Genomic DNA, 24,111 nt, shown 5'->3' with positions numbered 1-24,111 from the left:
AATGCTTTCAGCACCTTGTTGAATCAATGCCACGTAGAATTAAGGCAGTTCTGAAGGCGAAAGGGGGTAAAACCCGTATTAGTATGGTGTTCCTAATAATCCTTTAGGTGAGTGTATTTATAGTATGTGGAAAAAATATTGAATGGAACATTACCGTTTAAGTGATTTAGTGATAGTGTGTAGAAGACACATTATATGTATAAAAATTTGTTTCATGTTTAGTTTTAGTAGTTTTCTTTATTTAGGCCTTTCGTTAAATGCAACTTTTTACTATGATGTGACTGATATATCATCAAAAATACTATACGAGCAGCATATGTTTTACTGTCGCATAGGGATGTAAGGATTCATTCAGCTCACAATGAATGCGATATTCACGATACTGATCTCACGATACAAATTTTCTTAAATAAACAACTGCCCTTTTGTTATTTCTCAAATGCTGCAAATTTTTTTGTAAAATAAAAATATATTTTATGTCAAATAACAAAACTAAACTGCAATTAAAAAAAAAGAATAATACAAAAGTCTCTTTAATATAAACAAACTAAGACTTTGTCTGTGCTTTTCTAGGATATTTTTTACATTTAAGAAATATCAGCATATCCACGTTTACCAACTTTGCAGTAAACACAGCGGCCCCTGCTGTTCAAAACATGTATTGCGATTCACTTAACATCTCAACTGACTTGAATCGTCACATATTATAATCGATTTTCAACTGGCTCAAGGTAAATCGTTACATCCTACACGCCAGTAGTTGGCAATGTCACTTTGTACAGTAATACGCATGCATACCCAGGTTTGACCCAAAATTGATTTTTGAATACCCTTTGTCTCTGTGCGTTTAGAATTTGGCATGTGTAAATAATTTGTCTCTACTGGTCGTAGTCCTACATCTGCCGAGTCTTCACAGAAAAGTGGTACAGAGATGAAGAAGATATGATTTTTTTGTGCTATTTTATTGCTTTTAATGTATTGTGAATAATTGATTTCTCTCCACAAAAGGCACAAGGCTCATCCATGTATAAACATTTTAAAGTCACTGAGATTTAGAAACTATTTCTCAATTGTTTGTTGACCTAACATCTCTTATTGCAGGTACTGTAAAAGATGACTCTGATACCTGCCCATTATCCATGGAGATTAAAAATAAAATGCATGTGGGCCTAAGCATGTTTGTGTTGTTTTTTATTTAAGAATAATACATTTCAAAAGGGTATTCCAAAAGTTACATCTCATGAAGCTCAGTCTACGTGTAGTGGCTGGAGATCATCATCAGGCTGGTCCTCTCTTTTCTGATGATGTGTGTAGTGTAGCACATGCAACAGTTCAGGCCCTGTCAGGTTCATCCCATAGACTTTGTATACACTGAAATCCTTAATTACTATCAGTTGCCCAAAGGTCATTTCAGATCATGATCCTGTCCTGGCTAGAGCTGCAGTAACAGGTTTGGATCAGGGAACGGTGTCTAAACACAGTCCCATCATAAATGTTACTGAAGATTGTTGACTCATGCAGATTCAGGTCATTTTGCTTCAGTGCTGGACTGGTAATACTGTAGATGCACATTTGGTCACACACCATCTAAGAGAATTAATCAGTCAGCTTCCTTATCGATTCAATTCCTTTTTGCTTACTATTGCTAGTAATATTAAAATTAGTATTACCTGCAAATATTATAATTTATTTTCAGAAACCTAAGGCATATGATGCAATGACATCAATCAAGACACATACAATTCTCATTGACATGATCATGACTGCATAATCTTTAGTTCCCTTATGTAATATTTATTGGTACAAGCAGCAGTGTTACAAGCAGGGGTCTTGAGAGACTGAAATACCACAAATTTGCAAATGGCAGGACAGACAGCATTTTTATAAATTCCCTGCATTATATACACATATGCACTGTCTGTGCTTTTATATGTATTTAATATGCAGGTCCAACAAATTAATATGGAAAATTTCTCCTTCACAAGAAAAAAAACTTTATTTATTTATTCATTCATTTATTTTGTTCGTCACCGAACACTTAACAGTCGAAAACACAGTTAATTATGACTTGAAACATAAAAACAACAGTGCGCACTAGACGAGAAGCGCCGCCACGCATCATGTCTATAACTCGAAAATAGGCAGTGTGTGGCTGGGCGCTGCAGAAAGGAAACACAGGCGTGCGCAGACATGCGGTGCGTTCCAAACAGAATATATCTCCTTCCGAAGGGCCCTTCGGGAAGGGGACACCATACAAAATGTCACTTAGTTCAATAAAGAGGACATTACGTTGTTTTTATTGCTCCTTTTGCAAAGTGAATATTTTTCCTTCAGAGCTTACACATCAATAGCTTTACTATTCAAAGAGAGTAGGGCATAGGGATGATCACTTCAGAATGGAACGCAGGGAATGATTTCTGTGCGCATGTGGTTAATGTTAAAGTGTATTCACTGACAAAAAAGGTAAATTGTTACTTAAATTTCAGATTTATACTGGAGCACAATAGAGTGACGCTCCATAACACCAGAACAGCCGCACACATGCAGGGAGCAGAGCGAGACAGTCAGTCTATGTGCTGGGGCTCTGCCTCGGACGGCCCCGGCCCAATTTAACCCCTGACTACCACCACATGGATCATGAGAACGTCACATGGGTAGAAGCTCTGTTGTTTCTTGGGTAATGTCTGGACCTTGTGTAGGTGGATTCTTTCTCTGGTTTCTGTTGAACCCATTGAGAATGTACAAGGAAGATGTTAATAGAGTTCCTTTAAACAGACAGGCTTGGTCCCAAGCTTCAAACAATGCTGTTTGTTGTATCTTATGATGTCATCCCACACAGATGGCTTGTGTTTGTTGTTGGAATTCTGAAGCAAGAAAATAATGTTTATTTCATTTAAATTGCTGGTTTCAAATACAGTTTAATCTAAAGTTTGCAGAGAGATATATTTATTGAATTTGTGGTACTTTTTTACACTTTAGATAATTAACAGAATCATGTGCAAGTCTTTCCAAACTTTTTTATTGCTTGGCAAATTTTCTCTTTTCAGTGTGCTGTTATGTTGTCTTGGCCAGTCTTGTTTAGTTTAAAGATTTTTCCACTTCTGTTCCCATATCACAAGAATGTCAGATGAGTTTTGCTTTGACCAGAGAAAAGGTTCCAAGCTTGTCTGAGTGCACTACATCATTTCAAACATTTATGATGTTCCCACATTCCAATCCTATCTTAGTCCAATAACAGACCTTAAAAAATCTTTAAGCCTGTCAAAGTACTACTCGCCAATGATTTGAGTACTGATGCTATATTATGGAAACATTTACATTCTTCAGTAATGCAACTTTCAGAATGAGGACCAAATTACACACATACCTCTTCTAGGTGCTGAATGACATGATGCAGTAAGCGGTGTGCAGGCAGTCTTCATCACACCTACTAATGACTTGCAGTAGCCTTGTAGTTTAGAGGGTCAGGTGGTTTGCCCCTTTAACTAGAATGTGTTGAACTGTTTTAACAACTGAGCCAGCGAAAATCATGCTCAATGTACTGTTGAGGTCCTCAAGCTGTTTGTAGGCTTTCCCTCTAACACTTTGAAGTTCTGTAAATGACTTGCACAAGCCAAATGGAGCTCATTTGCAGAAAAGAAACACCTACCATGTTTATCATGTTGATAAAGTATAAACTTGCTGTTTGGTGCCGTATATATATGTAATTAAAGAAATATACTGTAGTTTGTGGTGTTTTGGATTTACAGACAAGTTTGGCCCTGGCTGAGACCTTTAATCACCTCAGATGGAAAACTTGTGGAGGGGAAAATAAATCAACAAACAGCCTACATACCTAAAGTAACCAAAAAGGTTCTAACCAGCCGTAGAGTGTAAGCTGATGTTATCTTGTCCGTCCCTCACCTCACATAACCTCACTGTTAAAGCATGAGCTTTTGCCAGCCTATTATGACTATTTCAGTTTATTCTAAGGTGTTTGCTAAAAACAAGGTTTATACTACAAGCAGCATGGTTAGTGCTTTTTTGAGAGTTTGGACACGAGTGACTGAGTGTCCTAGATCTGCTATCTCATCTCGCTATTGCAGGAATTAGCTGAGACCATGCATTCCTGTGAATGTAAAATGCTGAATGTTTTTTTCCAACTACTGCATAACCAAGGGTAGCGGCTGCTTGGTTGCCATTCCGTAGTTTTACATTGTTCTTGCTCCATGCGATTCTTTGTTTCGTTCTTTTTATAGTTTCCAACTATACTGTAAGCTTCCTGAAATGAAAGCTTTCTTCTTCCCAAGGGGTCTGAAGAGTGTTATGATTCTAACTTGACTATAAGGTCATCATGAGAAGTGTCCTGAAAATGTCATGCAATGCAAATTTCATCACCGTTTTTATCACAGTTTACATAGTAGATTGATTCAAAGTGTGCTGTGCTGCTTTGTGAGTTGTCAGATATAATGAATCAGAAACGTATGCGCTAATGCAGATGTGCTGAGAAGTTTAAAGACAAATACAGGGATAATAGCTCGGATCTGAGGAAAAGAAGAGGTTGTACATCAAATGTTGAGGTGTTGCAGAAAGAGACAAAAATGGCAATGTCTTAAAAGAAGCAGAGAGGAAATGTTTATGCATTAGTGATTGTATGAGGGATACCAGAGCGTAGACATGAGTGAGGGTGTGTGGGAAACGCAGGACGGGAAATGCCAGAGTTGTCTCGGAGGAATGTTCTTTTTGAGAGTGGCTAAACTTCAGAGTGGCCTGCAGAACCAAAGGCCCGAGGCTAATCAGTAAAGTGTTGAAGAAAGTTGAATAGTTGTGATAAATGATGTTTACTTTGGCTTTAAATATTTAAAACAGTGCAAAAACCTGAAGATATTTACACAGGTTGTCGAGCAGTTTGGCCTATAATATAAATATCGTTTACTGTTTGGTGCTTATTGCATTCAAGAATGTTTATAAACTGTGTCCAGACACTGACTAAAAATAACCCACAAGTACAGTAGTCTTTAACAGTACTAGAAGTAAAGTGATGATGTTTCACTATTGCTTGTTGCCTTGGGCTCAAAGGTCACTTAAGGAAAAGAAAGAACGAAATTATTATAAATAATTTCACTGTAATTGTCTGAGAAAAGTGTTTGAAATAATGTTTCATGTAATTATAGTAATTTTAGTCATTATGTAAATAACTTTAGTCATCAAATTCTAACTGTTAAAGTTGGGGTAGGCAGTTTCTTTGAGGCTAGTAATAGCAAGCTAGCTTTTAGGGAGCGTTCTAGGGCTGCTCGATTATGACAAAAATCATAATCACGATTATTTTGGCCAATATTGAGATCCCGATTATTTAACATGATTACTCACTAAGTTTTAAACAACATAGAAAAATTAAAAAAACTTGGCTTTTAAACTGTGAATTCAACTGAAAAATAAATGTAAAGAAATAACACAGCTGAACAACTATAAAGGACGGGGGTGCACTGTGGATTTATACCACAAGAAAAGAGGTGATCCTTGCAAAATGGAATGCGGCACAATAATCGTTTTACGTCGATTATTTTGTTTTTGTAATTGTTGAAAGCCAAAATTGACGATTACAATTATTTTCGATTAATTGCACAGCCCTACTTTCTCCAAAGCCACACCTCCTCAATTACCTCATTTATAACTCACCAATGAGATAACATTACAGTACAAAACATGTAACTTTACAATTATAATGAACAAACACAACTTCTTTAGATTTATTGTTAGTCCATAAAGATGTTTTAAAAGCTTGTTTTTATTCATGAGCAAGGTGTGTAAAGGTTCGCAGGTAAAACATCCTGTCATTGCATTTAGACCGAATCCAATAATTGGGCGAACATTTATGGCACTGAGACTTCCACTTCTTTTCTTTAAATGTTTACACCAATTATTGTTTGCGATCAGAATGTAAAGAGACTTAACTAGTAGTAAAAAAATGTTTTAATGAAAAACATTGCCTAGCTTTAGCTTTAAGTAATGAACTGCCCCATAATGAATAACAGCACATCGTTTGTTTGGAGGCTTCCATTACATTTCCTTTAAAGGGTAATAGCAGCAGTGTTAATGGAAAACCGAGAGTCAGTTCCTGCAATTCTGATAACAGTTTTAACCTTTCTAGCTTTAATGCCTTATTGAAAGATACACTTTGTGGACTCCTGCACAGAGAATGGCATACGCAACAGTTCCTTCCTCACTTCTAAATAGGACTGGATGTATATAACCCAGCTTGTCTTCAGTAGACTATTTATATAGCAGCTGACATATAAGGTTCCCGATGAAAGGTTTCTGCATGTAAGATGGGGTTACAGAGTTGGGTTCATGTTACACAATAGTTACTTGACTTGCAGCTTTAATCTTTGTTGAAACACTAGACTTATTGTTTCTATTTGTGTTAGTTCAGGGCTGGTCATTGTAATGATAATTGTTGCCACAAACTTGGGCATATGTGTTGACCTGTTGATTTGTGTATTCGAATATTGTTGACAAACAATCAACAATACAAAGTTTTTGCTGATCATTTTAGTTTTGTAGTTAGTTACAATTTGTACTATTTAGTTTAATTGCAAGGGTCTTGAATTTTCCATGGCTGAAAGCCTGACCACAACAGCTAGCTTGTAAAATCTTTGGATCTACATTGAAATGTTATTTTCTATCTTGGAGCTTGTTAAATTGTCTCACAAAATGGCCAAGTTTTCCATTAACAATGTATCCACCAACATCAACTACATCCACCCACAAAATTCACCCAAAAATGACAATTTTGAAGAAAGTTGGTAACCGAACAGCACTGGCCCCCATTCACTTCTATTGTATGGACACAAAACCAATGCAAGTGAATGGGTGCCATTTAACATTCTTTAAAATATCTTCTTTTGCGTTGTGCAGAAGAAAGAAAGTCATACAGGTTTGAAATGACAAGAGGGTGAAATGACGACAGAATTTTTATTTTGGGGTGAACTATAATTTTAAGCTGTTCATTTAGATACTCACCATTTGCATGGTATCACCGTAAGAGACACTGTAACCTAAAAAATCACAAAATCAATAATTAGACCATTTTTTGACTTTCCCAAGGGGTCCATTACTGTTTATAGCAAAACATCACAATTTTGACATATCTCAAGTCATGCCCATTCACCTAACTTTCCATTATGCGACGTAACTGTTATCTGTACTGACTGTACCTTACGCCATAATATTTGGGTCTTTGTTTCCCCCCTCTCTCTTCTCCTTTTTCATTCTCCATTCACATTTATTTGTTCTCCTGTTCACACTTACTCATCTGGCAGAGCGGATGCTTTTATTTAAAGCAAATTCACATAGGGTACTTTTTATCACCACATGTGTTCCCTTTGAACTGAACCCATAGACCTTGATACAACAATGCTGTCATAGTTGAGCTAAAAGAGCACTGTTTCCGTAGCTGTTCTCATACTCTCACGCCTTTTCATTTTGCAACCATATATCAGACATGAATGCCAACCTCCTCAGTCTGTTATCTTATTCCCATCCCCCGTCCTCTTAAATTCAGTCTCCCATACTCCTTTTTATTTTCCCATCCTCCCTCCTCTCTCCTTCACTCTTTAATGAAAACTCTTCTACTCCATCCTTTATGTATCTACCCAGAATCTCCGCAAAATCCTAGCAATCCTCTTTTCTCTTCGAGAAGTGCCCAAAAGCACAAAATTGCCACCCAGGGGACAAAACTGTCCCCCCTTAGACAGCGTTAGTTTGACTCTCACGCAGATGCCTTATAAAGTTGCATAGAATTGCAGTTAAGCAAGCTAAAGCTGTAAAGTTAATTTAATAGCTATTGTTATTCTACGTCTTCATTAGACTCGCATCTGTTGGTTTAGGTCTACTTTTCACCTCTCTTGGCTGCTGAACTCATTTGAGTGTGTTGAGCAGTTTGGCTGTCTGTTCCAGGCCAGCGCACACTGAAATGAATCGCACTTGGCACAGCGATTCAGTATTCAGTATGTCAAGGTTACTGTGCCAGATGGCAATGTGCTCAGAGTTGTTTCTGCAAAGGTTGTTAAGAGAGCCCACCGTTGAGATCTCCACCACTGAGCTGAGGTCCAGACCGGGCAAGCTCAGCCAGGCAGTAGCTTCTAGTTGAATCTGCAGTGGCTTTAATGATCTCCGACCCAGGTCCCATTTTCTCAGAAATGCAAATTCTAATGTAAGACTTCTTTTGCACCAGTTCCTGCCATGGTTTATTCAAAAAACATATTAAACTGTAATATAGTTCAGGAAAGTTAATGCTGATATTGTTGTAGCACACATGATGCTTCTGGCACAAATCTTTTTATTTTTTTATTTGAGTATTTTGGACAGTTTTTTAGTTCTTATCGCCTTCCTCTGGGTCATAACTGTATAAACACTACCAGCTTCCTTTTTCCAGCGATTTCAGTGACATTTGGAGCAGTTTTATAGGGAGTGACGCGAGTCAGTGCGTCTGCTTTTGATTTATGATCATCTTCAAACAGACCTAAGAATATTAATGAACGGAGCCTAACAGACTTGTGGGCAGAAAAGCTGGATTGGCAAAGGAATATTAGTCATTAAGTTCATTCAAAATAAGAGGCCTTCCACGATTTCTTTTCTGCAACAGTAAAACACGCCACAGACGACACTTGAAACTTTTCATATTGCTTTTAGGAGAAAACCGTTTCCTCTATGCCAGTCGGTTGCTCAATGGAGGTAAAAGTCCTCCATTTCTTTTTAGCCCTTGTGCACAAGAATACTCCTCTGCACAGCTGTTTTCCAGCTTTACGCACTACAGATGGAATGTGGCCATCTCAGGCAAGGTGGACATCCAAGTAGATTTGGCTGGGGAGTTTATAATAAGTGTATCAACATCACTTTCAGTGAACGGCCCTTCGGACATAGTCAAGATGTTGGAGACATTCACTTGGGTAAACATTTTGCTTAACATTAAGGCAACAGCACTTTGGAAAAAAGTTGGACAGTTACCTAATCTACAGTAGCTACATGAGAAAGTGTAGAATTTAGTCTTCAATGTTGTCTTGAAGTTTTCAGTAGGTGCAGTTGGTTACTTATAATTTAAAGTGGTTTTTATTTATTGAGCAAGTAAAGGATGAGTAGTTGACTTTATAGATTTGACAAGACATGAATGTTGTTGAATATCAAAAACTAAACGTATTTAGAAATGAATAAGGAAATCTCAAGCTATAGGCATTTTTTTAGGAACCACAAACTAATGAAACTTGCCAGCCAACTGTGCCAGTACACAAAAGTAACATTTTTAGAATTTGTGACATATTCTATTTTTACAGAAAACGTTTTTACATTTCCCCCTAAAGCTACTACAAATGTTTTTTTCTTTATCCTTTATGTGTGTATGGCCCCTTTCTTCATCTTGACCTCATAACTGGCTGACTCAGACATGGACTGCAGAACAGAGCTTCTTGTGTTTTTCTCATCAGTCTCTTGACACAGGAAGTGTGTATGTGTGAGGTGAGAAAGGGCCAGACGACTTCCAGACAACACCTCTCTGTACACAACAGATTGCAGGAAATGTCTAATGCAGCTTTTGATTTGAATTTATTTAGTAATGGAAATAGTAAATGGTTTTTAAGCATGAGTTAAATTTGTAGTTGTAGTTTTTAGTTGTAATTTAATATACAAACAACACAAACAGGCCAGGCCCGCACACAGTATTACTGCAGTCAGTGCTGCTACTGGATGTATATTGGTCCCTCTGGATTTCTCTGCTTTGTGTGTTTTTCTGACAAGCTCTTTTGAATGAAATCCAGACAAATGCAACCTCTCTACTCCTTAGTGTGCCTCACTGTATGTTGTGTAAGTGCAAGTAGCAAACTTTAGCTGCATAGACATAAAATGCATAGTTTAAAAACTATTAAAATTAGCATGTTGCTAAGCTAATGGTACACCATTCTAATAAGTATAAACACAGTCTAGAGTGCACACATGTTGGGTCAAATGTTATCTTCTATACTTGAAGTTTATTTTCAAAAACAGATAACTGTTTTTAAAAATGTTGATCGTGTTTTTCTATTGTTTTATCGTGTTTGTATTGTGTCTTATTGTGTTAGTTATCTGTATTCTTAATTTAGTTATTATTACTTAATCAAAACAACCCAACTGCAGTTTGATTTACAATCATGGAAATGCACAACAAAAACATGATTTTATCTGTTTTTGCAAATGAAACATTTATCATCCTTTTGCATTTACTTTTCTGCCAAGCTCATTGCAGTGCATTCTGGATTCTTTAGAATTCTTCGAAAAGTCTTCGAAAGCTCCTAGTGCAGCTAGTTAATTGCCTTTAAAGGGGACATTTCATGAAAATCTTGACTTTTTCAATGTTTAAGTGCTATAATCGGGTGTCTAGTGCATCTACCAACTCAGAAAACGTGAAAAATGACAATCCAGTATCTTTGTTTACGTGAGCCTATCTCTGCAAGCCTGTGAAAAAACGAGCCGTTCAGATTTCGCTCGCTTTCTGACGTAGGTAGTAGTTCTTATTATAATATTACCGCCTCCTTTTCTGAACGTGTCCACCCATGGCGCTGCCACCATTTTTTTTTTTTCGCAAGCGACATATGTGAATTAGTTCCGACACCATGGAAAAAGTAAGCAAAGCATGCTAGGGCTGAAACGATTCCTCGAGTAACTCGAGTAATTCGAATACGAAAAATCATCGAGGCAATTTTTGTTGCCTCGAAGCCTCGTTTAATCCATTTAACTACAGTACACACGGAGCACTGCGTTTCTCCACGGACCGTTATTACTGACGCACAGCCCGCTAAACTCTATTCATGTTACAGGGCTCTCAAGTCTCACGCATTCACCGTGAGACACACGCATTTGAGTCTGTTCACACGCTCACACGTATTTCTCATGCGGATAAATAACTGATGGCTTATTGAAATGGTGAACTGCTATTTTACTTAGTTTTAGTCTATTTTGTGAGTGAAACTTGTTTTCCGGCTGCACTGAGTCCATAAAACTAGATTCAGACTAACGTTAGTGGATGCCAAATCATGTTATTTACACATGCCATCTGGCTGTTCTGCGTGTCCGAGCGAATGAACTGCACAGTTTAGCGTGCTACACGCATGATGCTCATGAATTTGTCTGTGTCTGCGCTTTATGAAGACATGAACTTCACCTCCAGAGTTGCTCTAAGAGTACCTTTGAAATTATTCTTTCTATTTTTATTAATGTTTCTTATTTATACATTGTATTAGGCCTATATTGCATTTTGAATTTAATATGGCAATGGAATGTACTAAATGGGTTTAGTTTTCACAGATATTAATTCTATGCAATTTCAGCAATAAATATATTAATTTTTCTAAAAAGGAAACAAATTAGTTGTTCATTTTAAGAGACCTGTCTTATTTTCTCTTGTATATTTAGTATTGCTCTTTAATAAAGAAAAAGTACTTATTATCCGAATACCCGATTAATCGACGGAAAATCAGTAGAATACTCGATTACTAAAATAATCGATAGCTGCAGCCCTAAAGCATGCTAAATGTTCTGTTGTTGGCTGCACAGAGCAGCACAGAACACTGTTACCAGCCTGACAGGAGAGCAATGGATTTATTTTGTTTTCAATGGAAATCCACCAGACTGAATGAGGCAAAGCTGCAAATAAAGACATTGTAAGTACCGTTATTTTTTAAGTAAGACCTCAGGGACCTGTGGCAACTTAAAAGTAGGTAAAACGTCATTGTGAAACGTTTGTCCGTTCACGCAAAGAAAGCAATGTGTATGGCTTGTAAACACGCAACGGGATTGTCCTGTGTAAAGTTACTTTCACATACGTTTGTCTTGAGTGTCTTCACTTATAGAAAGCAGTGTGTATGGTCTGTAAACACGCGACCGGTTTGTTAGGAGTCTGTTCGCTTTTAGAAAACAATGTGTTTGGTGTTTAAAGACGGAAACAGCATTTCTCATTCGCTTTATGTGACCCTTCTTTTGTCGATGGAAGCACAGGCTCACAGCCCTGGCTGAGTTTTCTGTGAAAAGGGGGCGGAGACTAGCAGCTCATTTGCACTTAAAGAGACACACACCAAAACAGCGCGTTTCTCCTCACATGCAAAACTGGGCAATTAGGGCATGGTATAATAAAAGATCTGCGGTGTATTTTGAGCTGAAACTTCACATAAATCTTAGGGGTCCACAGAATGTGTCTATTACATTTGTGTAAAAGTAGAAAGAAACCTCTCCTTTAAACGAAAAGAATAATTACTGCTCACAACATTAGATTTCTGAGACTGATCCATGTGACAACTGGATAACCAAAAGCTTTTCTTTTTAGTTCATGCAAATCACCTGGTGCCTGTGAACTTAAGCTCATAGCGTCAAAGACGCCATGGGGATACTATGCATGCCTGCAAAACAATGAGTGATGTGCTGACTGTTTGTGCTCATTTTACCATGTCAATGGAAATGTGTGTGGTCTGTACATACCATACAAATACAGTAATATACAGCGACTTTTCCCTGTAGCTTTCTGTAGATTACAACATGACATGATTTGACCCCTAGATGAACCTTGAATAACCAACCAGGTCTGCTGTCCATAAGGCAGCATGCTTTTAATTTGACATGGATACAGGTCAGAATAGTCTAGCACAGTATGACATCATAGTTTTGTTTGACCTTTTAGTTACTCTTTAAAGCTAACTTAACATCTTTAATCACTTGGATTCTGGAAAGATTAGACTATTGCTTATATAGAATTTAATGACTTGGCTTGGTAGCATTATTGGTAATGCTATCTTAAATCTCTTAACTCTTGCTTGATTCATTGAGTGATAGGACGTATTAGTGGAGTGAACAGACATAAAATCTTGCATTCTCATTCTCCCCCTTTTTATTCCCATTCTGGTGGTAAGATCTGAAACAACGGTATCACTACATGTTAACTGCAGACTGTTGATAGGTTGGTTTGCTGGGGTTTGTTAAACACAGGCCCTGATGAAGGGAAACAGGCTGTTATTGTTGCTTGTGTTTGAGCTCTGAGTCAAAAGCCCAGAGGTCACAGTCTGGGTGGCTTCAGAGATCAGAGGCTTTAAAGACAATAGGAACATGATGACGACAGGCCGCTCTCTAGTTTAACCTTTTTCAATATACATTAGGGGTGTAACGGTTCAATCTACTCACGGTTCGGTTCGTGTCACGGTTTTAGGGTCATGGTTTTGGTTCGGTTCGATTTGTGCTATGTTCAGGGAAAAGGGACTACTGACAAATAAAAATAAGAACAAATAATCAAGCTACAAGTAACAGCACCAATAAAACAACAGAGCAAAGCATAAAATAAAATAAGATACTGTATATATACTTTTTAAGGTAGAAATGGATTAAAGTAATCAAATAAAACATAACATTGCATATGTACAAATGAAATAAAGATAAATCATAATTGAAGTTACAGAAGCTATTGAGTCACAAGCAGTGAGTGATTTCCTTGACTTTTAAAGGAGAGGTTTCTTTCTACTTTTACACAAATATAATATAAATCTTAGGGGTCCACAGAATGTGTCTGTTAAGTTTCAGCTCAAAATACACAGCAGATCTTTTATTATACCATGCCCTAATTGCCCAGTTTTGCATGTGAGGAGAAACGCGCTGTTTTGGTGTGTGTCTCTTTAAGTGCAAATGAGCTGCTAGTCTCCGCCCCCTTTTCACAGTAAACTCAGCCAGGGCTGTGAGCCTGTGCTTCCATCGACAAAAGAAGGGTCACATAAAGCGAATGAGAAATGCTGTTTCCGTCTTTAAACACCAAACACATTGTTTTCTAAAAGCGAACAGACTCCTAACAAAGGCGTCATGTTTTCTACATGCGAAATTACACATGACAAACCGGTCGCATGTTTACAGACCATACACACTGCTTTCTATAAGTGAAGACACTCAAGACAAACGTAAGTGAAAGTAACTTTACACAGGACAATCCCGTTGCGTGTTTACAAGCCATACACATTGCTTTCTTTGCGTGAACGGACAAACGTTTCACAATGACGTTTTACCTACTTTTAAGTTGCCACAGGTCCCTGAGGTCTTACTTAAAAAATAAGGGTACTTACAATGTCTTTATTTGCAGCTTTGCCTCATTCAGTCTGGTGGATTTCCATTGAAAACAAAATAAATCCATTGTTGTCCTGTCAGGCTGGGAACAGTGTTCTGTGCTGCTCTGTGCAGCCAACAACAGAACACTTAGCATGCTTTGCTTACTTTTTCCATGGTGTCGGAACTAATTCACATGTCGCTTGCGAAAACAAAAATGGTGGCAGCGCCATGGGTGGACACGTTCAGAAAAGGCGGAGGTAATATTATAATAAGAACTACTACCTACGTCAGAAAGCGAGCGAAATCTGAACGGCTCGTTTTCTCACAGGCTTGCAGAGATAGGCTCACGTAAACAAAGTTACTGGATTGTCATTTTTCACGTTTTCTGAGTTGGTAGATGCACCAGACACCCGATTATAGCACTTAAACATTGAAAAAGTCTGATTTTCATGAAATGTCCCCTTTAACAGACAGCAGGAATATGGTGCTGTCTCTTTAAGAGCAATTAAACAGATCCAGTAAACTGATACTGTACACATGCGTTGTTTTTCATCTGTTTCGTCCGTTCACTTAAGACATAACCTACTATGTTTGTTAAGATACTCGACAAGAGAGGCATGTTGACCTACTTAGTGTGTGAAATTTGTCCGTTTAAGCGCTTCAAAGACAACTCAATATGTGCGCCATGTCTGAGACTTTCCTTATGCGCGCTTCGGATCTTCTCACAGCGCGCAAGCGAGTTTTCTTCTGCATCATCTTGCACTTAAATTGGCAAGGCTTGAATGAGTGTAGTTTAAACAGCAACATGTGCTGTTCAGGTCTCACCTGCACTCACAACACCCGGGTGATGAACGCATAATTGACAGTTGATAATTGTCATATTACAGCATACGTCAATCCGATTGAAATTTGTCTACGTTATTTGATGTAGGTATTAAATGTGTATCCATCGACAAACATACATTAGCTGAACTTTGCCAGTCTGTTTTACGCATTATAATTTCTAACGAACCATATTATAAATGCGTCGTCAGATTTAAGATGAGATTTAAGATGCCGAACCGTTGGTGGAGAACTGTACGGTTCAATGTTTTACCGAGAACCGTTACACCCCTAGTATGCATACTGTACAAGTAGAGAATTCTGCATAGAAGGTGTTTAAATGAATTGCATAGCTTGTCAAACAAACATAAACTTGCATTTAGGCTAAACTACATATTTGCTAAATCAATGGATTGGCTGAATGACTGCTTGAATAATCAGTGTTAAGAAAGTCCTGTATAATTATTCCGGCTTCAAGGTCACCTGACCCCGAACTGACATGTTTACATAAGACGCATTTAGAAAAAGCTGAAGGAAACACAACAGATTGAAAAGGAATGTGGGAGCTTTGTTATTATTCATAAAACTGAACTATTATTATATATAAGCATATTTCACTTTGAAACTGCCAACAGCGTCTTAGGAGGATTATATATAAAGATTAAATTGTTCCAAGAATGCAAATTGTCTAATTCAAAGCACTAAAAATTAAACCTGAAAAACAGTTAAACCAGTTCTCACTAGACCTCACTATTTGACTTGTCATTTGTTGAACGATTGTCAATTAATTGATCATCGTCACACATGAGGGGATTGTCAAAGGTGATACAAGGTGCCCTGCTGTTATTGGACCAATTTCATCCATTTATTAACTTGATATTATATAGTTATAGGTTTTTAGTTATAAGTTATAGGATTTACTTCACATTTACAAACTGTTAAAAAATACTTTTTTACAGTTATTGACCTGTTTATGATGTCACTCTGTCATTCCAAAGCAGGTTCAGCAGAGAGTCAACTGATACAGTAGGTTTACAGACTCAAGCTTATTAATTGCTACCGGAAGTCAAAGACAGAACAAATCATGGATTTTTGGCTTCAGAATAGCGAAACCCAATATTCTTGGGACTTGGGATACTTATAGGAGAGGCAAAAACCTAGTGGAAAACTGACAGATGTCATGAAATTCAGAACAGACATACGTTTGCATAGATTGAAAATGGGTTTTAAACACTCCCCTTGAAGTGGCAATATGTTTATGTTCACCCAAAAATGAAAATACTTCTGTTTTGACAAGTTCCTTTAGAGAAGATGTGGCACTTGGTGATCAACAATTAAACCTGACATCAACTGTTCCATAACTTAAGCTCAAATTGAGCTAAAACACATTTTAATGAGGTCACCGCAGCTATTGTGAATATTTTAATAAAAAGGTTTGTTAGTGAAGAAAGAAACACATGGAATGGCATGGTGTAAATGATGAGTTCCCAAACTGTCATTCCTGTTTCCTGAAGCTAGTCAAGGCTATAGGGATGACCCATTTGAAGGTGGACCAATTCTTGAGTTATTTTGTACTCTAACACACATCCTGGTATGTGGTTTTAGGTGAACATAATACTGGTTGGACTCTGTAGGAGCAATTGCTCTCTTTTACTGCAGCAAACATCTTATAAATCAGAGTGAAATCTTATAAATCTCACAAACCAAGCACCCCACCTGTGCTTACATGTTTGCTTTGGTGTGGAAGGGTGGCCCCAATGCAAAATGCATTATTTTCTCTAAGCCTCAGTTCCAAGTTATAGTCCCAATGTAGCCATGATTGACAAATAACCATGAACAGCTGTGACCCGGGTTCAAATGCTGCAGTGTGATTTCATATACTGCAATTGCAGTTGTTATTAAAGCTAGTAGCCCCGAGATCATTTGCTTACAAGCTCTGACTTGATCCTGTCAAAATTAGAACCTCAACAAATGTTCACTAAGTCCTTTGAGGGCAAGTTAAGTAGATCCTGAGAAGCTCTTGTTGAAAAATCAATAAGTAAATACCAAATAGTGCAGCAAGAGCAGTAACGGAGGTCAGGTGGTAAAGATGGCTTGGGTTGGATGTTCTGTGAGGACGTTGTATTCTGTGCTGTATTCATTCTTATGCAGGGTTTGGTAGGTTTATTGGGGTCAGTGTGTGGTATGCACTATATGTCCACTTTCTGAAGTATACTTCAGTATGGGCTGAAATGTGTTTTGAGTAATTTACTGATGTTTTTTTTTCTTCGTCTTTTCTAGGGCATTATTTACATATGATGGACTGACCAACAATCTTAAACTCTCTGATTCAGGAGGTAAAGTGTTTTTTTTAACAATATTCAAAATTTTATGTTAGGGCATCAATATAGAAACCATTTTCCAATGTCTTAGTAACTTGTACTAAAATGTCCAATGTCTTCAGAACATAAATTGCCTTATTTTTATTGTCTGAATTGCTCCAGATCCATATAACTGCAAAGGAACTGCAATATCCTGAAGTGTGTTTCTCAAATGTATAACTAGATGGGTGTCATGCATGATATCATTTTGCTACTAATGCCAAGGGCATGACCTTTTACCAGGGAACCAACAAAACTGTATTATTATTTTCAAATTGCTGTGGATAGCATCTGTGGCATAGATGTAAATGTCAATATAAGACATAAATGTATGACTTACTGCTAATAGTTTTGTGTTGTACCCTTTTTTTTTATCAGAAAACATCATTCATGTGCAAAAAAACATCAGAAATAAAATTCACAGTCATAAACATTTAATGATTTAAAAAACTGCGTCTTGCAGCGTGTTTGGTTCAATTATTGGTTCTCTGTATTTAATACTTTTATGCCTATAGTGGAAAAAAATCTTCTGGAATTGTTCTCTCTTACGTTCCTACTTAAAACTTGTTGGTGACTTAGTTTTACACTCTATTTGAGGCAAATGAGGACAGAATATTCATTTTTGGGTAAACTGCTCCTGTAATACCAAGTTTACTGACACTCTTCTGGAGTTTATGATGACAGACATGTCAAGACTTTTTGTGTGGTCATTATTACATGCAGAAATCCTTGGATTTGTTTCCTTCCAGTTATTTTCTCTCTCTCTCTCCCTCTCCATTCTGCCAGCTGGAGGTTTGACAGAACTTGTTGGGAAATTTCACAACAGCACAGCCATGTATGGCCTGTGCAGGATGGGATTGACAGAAACAGGACAACCACAGATTATCATGATCTGCTGGGTAAATTCATATGCACAATTCACACTTTTACATAACATAAGCCATAACAAATAAAACATAGATTTTAGAAAATAGAAGTTTAGTCAGGATAGCACATATACTTTCCTAAACTTTAGATGGAAAGTCTATAATCTTTTCCCTTATTTTTTCTTGGTGTGCTTCAAACATTTGTTGCTCTTTTAACAAATACATCTGAATGAGGTCATTTTGCCTTGTTCTGATTGGTTACTAAACCTTTATGAGTACCTTCTATTGGATGTTGTCGTGGGGTGTGAGTCTGATATGATTCCTCATTGGATGGAGCTGGCACAGCATTAAACAGCCCATGTTTAACCAAAGGATGTGAGGTTCCTGTCGATGAGACTTGTCAATGGTTTCACTTCACAAAAGGGCTTTGACCTTCAGAAGTGTAACTGAAGGAGCTCAAATACAGGCATTCTGGGAACCGTTCTAATATCCATCATGGCTCTGGTTGCTAAGGCAACAAGTGGGAATGTTGTTTTTAGGGTCAGAGGTGCCATCTGTAGCCGGTCAGGCATTGTGTAGAAGAAGGGGGATGTGGATTCACTGACCTGTTAACTGCAGAAGAAAATTCTTTGGACTGGTACTCGGACACAAACACACACCACACATAGTGATCGTGAACTTTGTTGGATATATTTAGATGAGGAAACATTTATAGGACCATTCAAAAGCTGAATGAATAAATCCTAAATTAACACATGTAACCATATCCATGTTACATTTATTGGATTCTTTTAATCTTGTGCAATAAAATATATAGATTAAAGTAGTTTAAATGTAGGTGTCCCAAAATGTCTGAATATTTTTAAGGGCACCTGAATATTGTTTTGGCCACAGTAGGTCAATACTTCACACAGTATTATATTATATTAAAGGGAAGGTCCACCCTAAAATTGAAGTGCTGTCCTCATTTACTCACCCACAAGTTGACTTTTATAAATATAATTTGTAACCAAACATTTCTTGGGCACTAAGCCTAGTAGGAAAAACTAACTACTATTGTATGGTAGTCAATGGTGTCCCAGAACTGTTTGGTTCCCACATTCTTCAAAATATCTTGTGTTAAAACAGAATAAAGGAATGTGTACACGGTTGGAATGACTTGAGGGTGAGTAAATGATGAAATATCATTTTGGGTGAACTTTCCCTTTAAGAACATTGCAATCTTTTCTGACTACATCACACAGTTTGGTGACAGTGTGGATGAGCTCCGCAAAGAAGAATGTACCAGCCACGTGCCTGCCATCAAGACCTTCTTCAAGGTAACAAACTGTTTCTCTACTGGCATCTATATCATTCCTTAGGAATTGTAGGCATGAGATTTATCCCTATATTGTGTTACAGAATAGAAGGTACTTCCAGTTTAAGCTGTCATTAATCAACTAGTATTTACTCCTGTGGCTACATTTGGAAACATTCACAAATAGAGCGAACAAAAAGCGTGTGTCTTTCCCACATGCACACATTTGTCTCATTCTCATACATCCTGTGTTTGTGTCACTGTGGAATGTTCTTTCTGTTAGTGTTCTGCTATACAGAATAATTCTGATAGGAAGTTAAGTCACAAACACACTCATGTACTGCTGTTTAGATACACATTTTTATTCCATGCAACAGAACTTTTGCAGAATGCATTTACTGCTGTTTATAAAAAATCTTCAAACAATCAGAAAACAGTATTCGTGCTAAATAAGTGCTCAAACAAATACAAGTTAAAGGAATAGTTCACCCATTGAAAATACTCTCATACTTGCCATCCCAGATGTTTTCTTAGCTAAACACAAATGAATACATTTATTTTAAAATGTTGTCATGTTACATCACAGTTCTTTTTCAGACTCGTTCTGCTTTAGATTGTTTGAACTTTCTTACCTTACAGCACGTTGCTGCTTTGCTTGAACCAATGGAATTGAACACATTTTGCCTCTATTTGAATAAATGGGAGGAGTATGTAAAAGAAGATTCTCTCACAGTTCTGAAATGACTGACCTTGTTGGAAAGTACAAATGCTCTGTTCTGAGATTTTCCTCAGATTTAAATGGTTTCCTACCTCTGCTAGTATCTGTTAAGTGATGGTTAGTTGCTTGGTGCCAGGTCTTTTTGTAAAGGGCTCTTCCTCTGTTATTGACCTTTTTGTTTCGCACAACCAACGAGAATGCCACTGACAGACATTACAAACACACATTGACAGAAATGAAAGCAAGCAAGCAAGAAAAAGATGGTTAACTTAAAAGGATATTTGTTAAAGAAAATTTGCTGTTATTTTAAGCTTTTGTGTCATAAAGAAAAAATTGTAGTGCTTAGAAATTATTCTATGTGGTTTATATTGTGATATATGTCTGGTTTGAAGCTGGTTTGATTACTTCGCCACCCAGGCAATGTTGGTTTAATATTTCCATATTTTTGGGATTTAGGATGGTTGCATGAGATTGTTAAACACGCATCTCAGTTTTTAATGCCTTATAAAGACATTGCCCGGTTGGCGTCTCAGGCATGCCAAGAATGTTGTTTATTTAATTCTCAGAGTTCCTCTCTCTCTCTTTTGAGGTCGACGACCTTTATGACCTTGAATCTACAGTGAGTGTATATGTAGCGGTTTCATTTGGGTTCAAACGTTGTTGGGTGATTTCTGTGTTGATTGATGGTTGTTGTCACACGTATGAACTTTAATGGGTTACAAAAGTGGCGGGAACCATGTTTTATAGCGTGGGAGAGGTTGTGCCCCCAGTCCATAGTGTAAGTTTCCAACTGAAGTAAATACTGTACAGAGCTTGACTTTTGTCTGGATAGACCCTGATGCAGATGCATTTACGGTGCGTTCACACATTAACACAACATTTATAAGTACATTGTTACAACTGTGTTGTTTGAAATAATGACTGGGCTAAATCTGTGATTCTTTTAACTTCATGTTTAGCGCTCTTGGCCTACAGTGGCTTCTAAAGACATTTAAAAGACTTTTTTTTATCTAAAGACAGATAAAAGCTGAACCCAAAAAAGCAGAACCCAATGTAAAAAGCACCTCATTTATCACAGCGTATATGTTGGCTTCTGAGATCTTCCTTAAAAGTTTCAGCAACATGATTACAGATTGAGTATGAGCCACAATGAGGTTAAATCCCCCTCAGCCATTCCTCAGTGCTTTCTCTCTCTGTTACTCCCTCTTTATTGTCTCCTCGTGCGAGTCTGTGCTGGTAAAGGCTCAGTCAGGAGTGCCAGATTGACTTGTCAGGTCTTGGTTTCACAAAAATGACTTCAACAGCAGTTTGCTTTTTGAAATTAGGTTTATGAAGTCATCAAGGTGGATCTTTTTTGCATTAGTCAATAGTAATGAGCATTAATCACAAATGTAGTTGCAGTGGTTTATTACCTATTAAAACCATGTAGAAGTAAGATGGCTATGATAAAACGTTAGGAAATACTCTGTAAGACCATTGTTTAAACTAATTTTTCAAGAACATAATATATTTAATGTCTGGTTATGATCCGATATGAGATAAGAACTGTAAATTGCATTCTAGTTCGACAGTCAGCTTCAGGGATGGGGTGTGTATGGGAGAGAATCTGCCATCAGTACTGTTAATATTGTCATTACCACTAAAGCCCAGGGCCAACTGCATGTCAGGGGCTCATCCAAAACAAGTAATAACAGAGTTAAGTCATTCAACTCCTCCCAGGCAGAAACGGGGATAGAAGGAAAGGGAAAATTAACCACAGTTGTAACCTAATGTACTGAAGAGAAAGTCATTTTAGTCACAATGAGATGTAAGGATATTGGTTCTGACATGTTGGAGTTGTTGGGTAGTACATTTCAGAGAAAATGTTATGTACTGTAGCAGCCTGCCTACTAATGACAGCATAATAATTCACTCTAGATCTGTGGGGTTTGCTGAGTTTGAGCTCAGCTCTTATGAGACTGTCTGGAAGGTGCATTGTCTCAGTTTCATTAGTCTTCTGCTCTCTTCGCTCCCATAAACCACATCACTCTATCTTGACTTGCACTGGATACATTTGGTTAGTGATATAGTGTATATTTTGTTGAGCGGTGATTAATCTTAGTATTGATTAAGTTACCCCAGAGCTATAATGCAGGAAAAATGCCCTTTAAAGGAAATTGTAGTAGGCAGATATGTTTGGCCCAGCATCATATAGTATTCTGATTCAGATGCATTTTTCTCATTATATGCAATTTAAATCTTAAAAAAAAAAATTGGTACTAATTATTTATAACTTATTCTCATTTCCATTTGTCAATTAAATAATTATTCAAAATACATACAGTTAATAAAATAACAACGATTGTTGTATTATACAACAAATGTTGCAACAAAGTTTAAACAGATGAAATGGAGTCATAAATGGGACAGGACATAAATGTTTAAAACAAGTTTTTTTATCGAACAATAAAGTTGGCATAAAACGGAAGTAACGATCATATTGAAATGAAAGAAAATGTAGGGCGGCACTTGATTTTCCACATCGAGAACTGATTGGATAGTCGGAAGATGGGCATTGCTAACAAAATGAAGTTTGCAGTCAATCGTGGAGGATAATTCCCCACCGGACTCCCCATCGCTCCCTCTCATGAATAAAGCTCTGCCCTCGCACCATTTCTCGTGACAGGAAGTGATGAGAAGTCGTTTCAGGGGGGAGGAGGTCAACGTTTTTGATTAAAGGGTATGAATTAAAAAATAATAATGAAGTGCACAGATAAGACAATTATAAAAAAACACTGCACTATTCCATAAAAAATATGATTTTTCAGTTTTGATTTAATGCTGTCTTTAAATGGAGTCATTGAAAAGTCAATATTTTCCTTGTTCATTCGTAAAAAAAAAATTTTTTTAGAATTTTGTACATCAAGAAAAAATGGAAAATCAGTTTGATCATTTTCTTTCAGCAAAAGTTCATTTGGGGAACTTTCAAAAATGTTTTTATCTCTTAATGTTTCTGTCATAACAGGAGGCCCAAGTATTTATTACAGCCTCAAACCACGATGAGGTGACAGAGGAGAAGATTAAATCTGCCACTGAAATGATTCGACCACCAGTAGAGAGATCAAGGAGACCCTCAAGGGCAATGGATAAGGAGGAGACTGTGGTAGGTTACCACAAAACTACCACAAACTTGGCTGTGTAAAAGGGTTTCTTTCATTAAAATATTTGTAAAAAGTATGTTTCAGGAAATAATTTAGTGAGCACATTTGAGAGTTGATTTACTGATCTCAGATAGATGTTTTTGGGTCATTTTGAATCTTTTGTTTGCTGTGCCACACCCATAGGGTACAAACTACAAGAAGACAAATGCTGCCATGGAGATGCGACGGATAAACAGAGACTCCTTCTGGGCACGAGCGGAGGTACAGCTATGCTGTGTTAAGTGTTTTATACATCATTGAGCTCTAGAGCTTAATTAAAAATGTTAAAAAGAAAATGTGCCAGCAATGTAATAAGCCATAATGTATAATTAGCTGGTCATTATTGCATTGTGAAGCCATACTAGGAGACGCTGACTTGGGCGTAAATTCGTAGACGCATTTATCCAAAGCGACTTGCAAAATGCTACATTACAAGGCTACTTGTCAAAATATTTGAATGCACAAAAAATAGATTTTAGGTGAAATTGTCTTATTATCTGACACAAAGGGGACTCAATAGGTGTAATAAATAGACTCAAAGACTCAAAAGGATATAAGTGACAGAAAAATAGCACAAGAATGTAAGAAATATTGCCTGGGACAAACGTCAGTTATACAAAATAACAACCATTTTACAAAAATACAATATTTGACTTCAGAATGATTGGTGAGAGAGACTGACCAAGAATTCTGTATTCTAGAAAGCTGTGTACTACAGTAAATCAATATTATACAGTATATCAATTAATTTGAACAAATGTCTGGATTAAGCATTTAATAGTGGTGG

The 24,111-nt window shown here is 37.2% G+C and overlaps 1 protein-coding gene across 4 annotated transcripts in view; it reads left to right on the top strand.

The window, feature by feature from the left end:
- Window positions 1-24,111, top strand: part of si:dkey-40c11.2 (drebrin-like protein B) — a 35,587-nt gene that overhangs the window by 5,770 nt on the left and 5,706 nt on the right. For all 4 annotated transcript variants that reach the window (XM_057328136.1, XM_057328128.1, XM_057328150.1 and 1 more), the window contains exons 2-6: window positions 17,185-17,240; window positions 18,051-18,163; window positions 19,375-19,449; window positions 23,150-23,287; window positions 23,469-23,546. In XM_057328136.1, coding sequence (XP_057184119.1) covers window positions 17,185-17,240; window positions 18,051-18,163; window positions 19,375-19,449; window positions 23,150-23,287; window positions 23,469-23,546 — 460 coding nt within the window. The remainder of the gene's footprint in view (window positions 1-17,184; window positions 17,241-18,050; window positions 18,164-19,374; window positions 19,450-23,149; window positions 23,288-23,468; window positions 23,547-24,111) is intronic.

The sequence above is a fragment of the Triplophysa rosa genome, linkage group LG2 (assembly GCF_024868665.1).
Source record: "Triplophysa rosa linkage group LG2, Trosa_1v2, whole genome shotgun sequence".
Classification (NCBI taxonomy): Eukaryota; Metazoa; Chordata; class Actinopteri; order Cypriniformes; family Nemacheilidae; genus Triplophysa; species Triplophysa rosa.
This window is presented reverse-complemented; position numbering and strand designations above follow the sequence as displayed.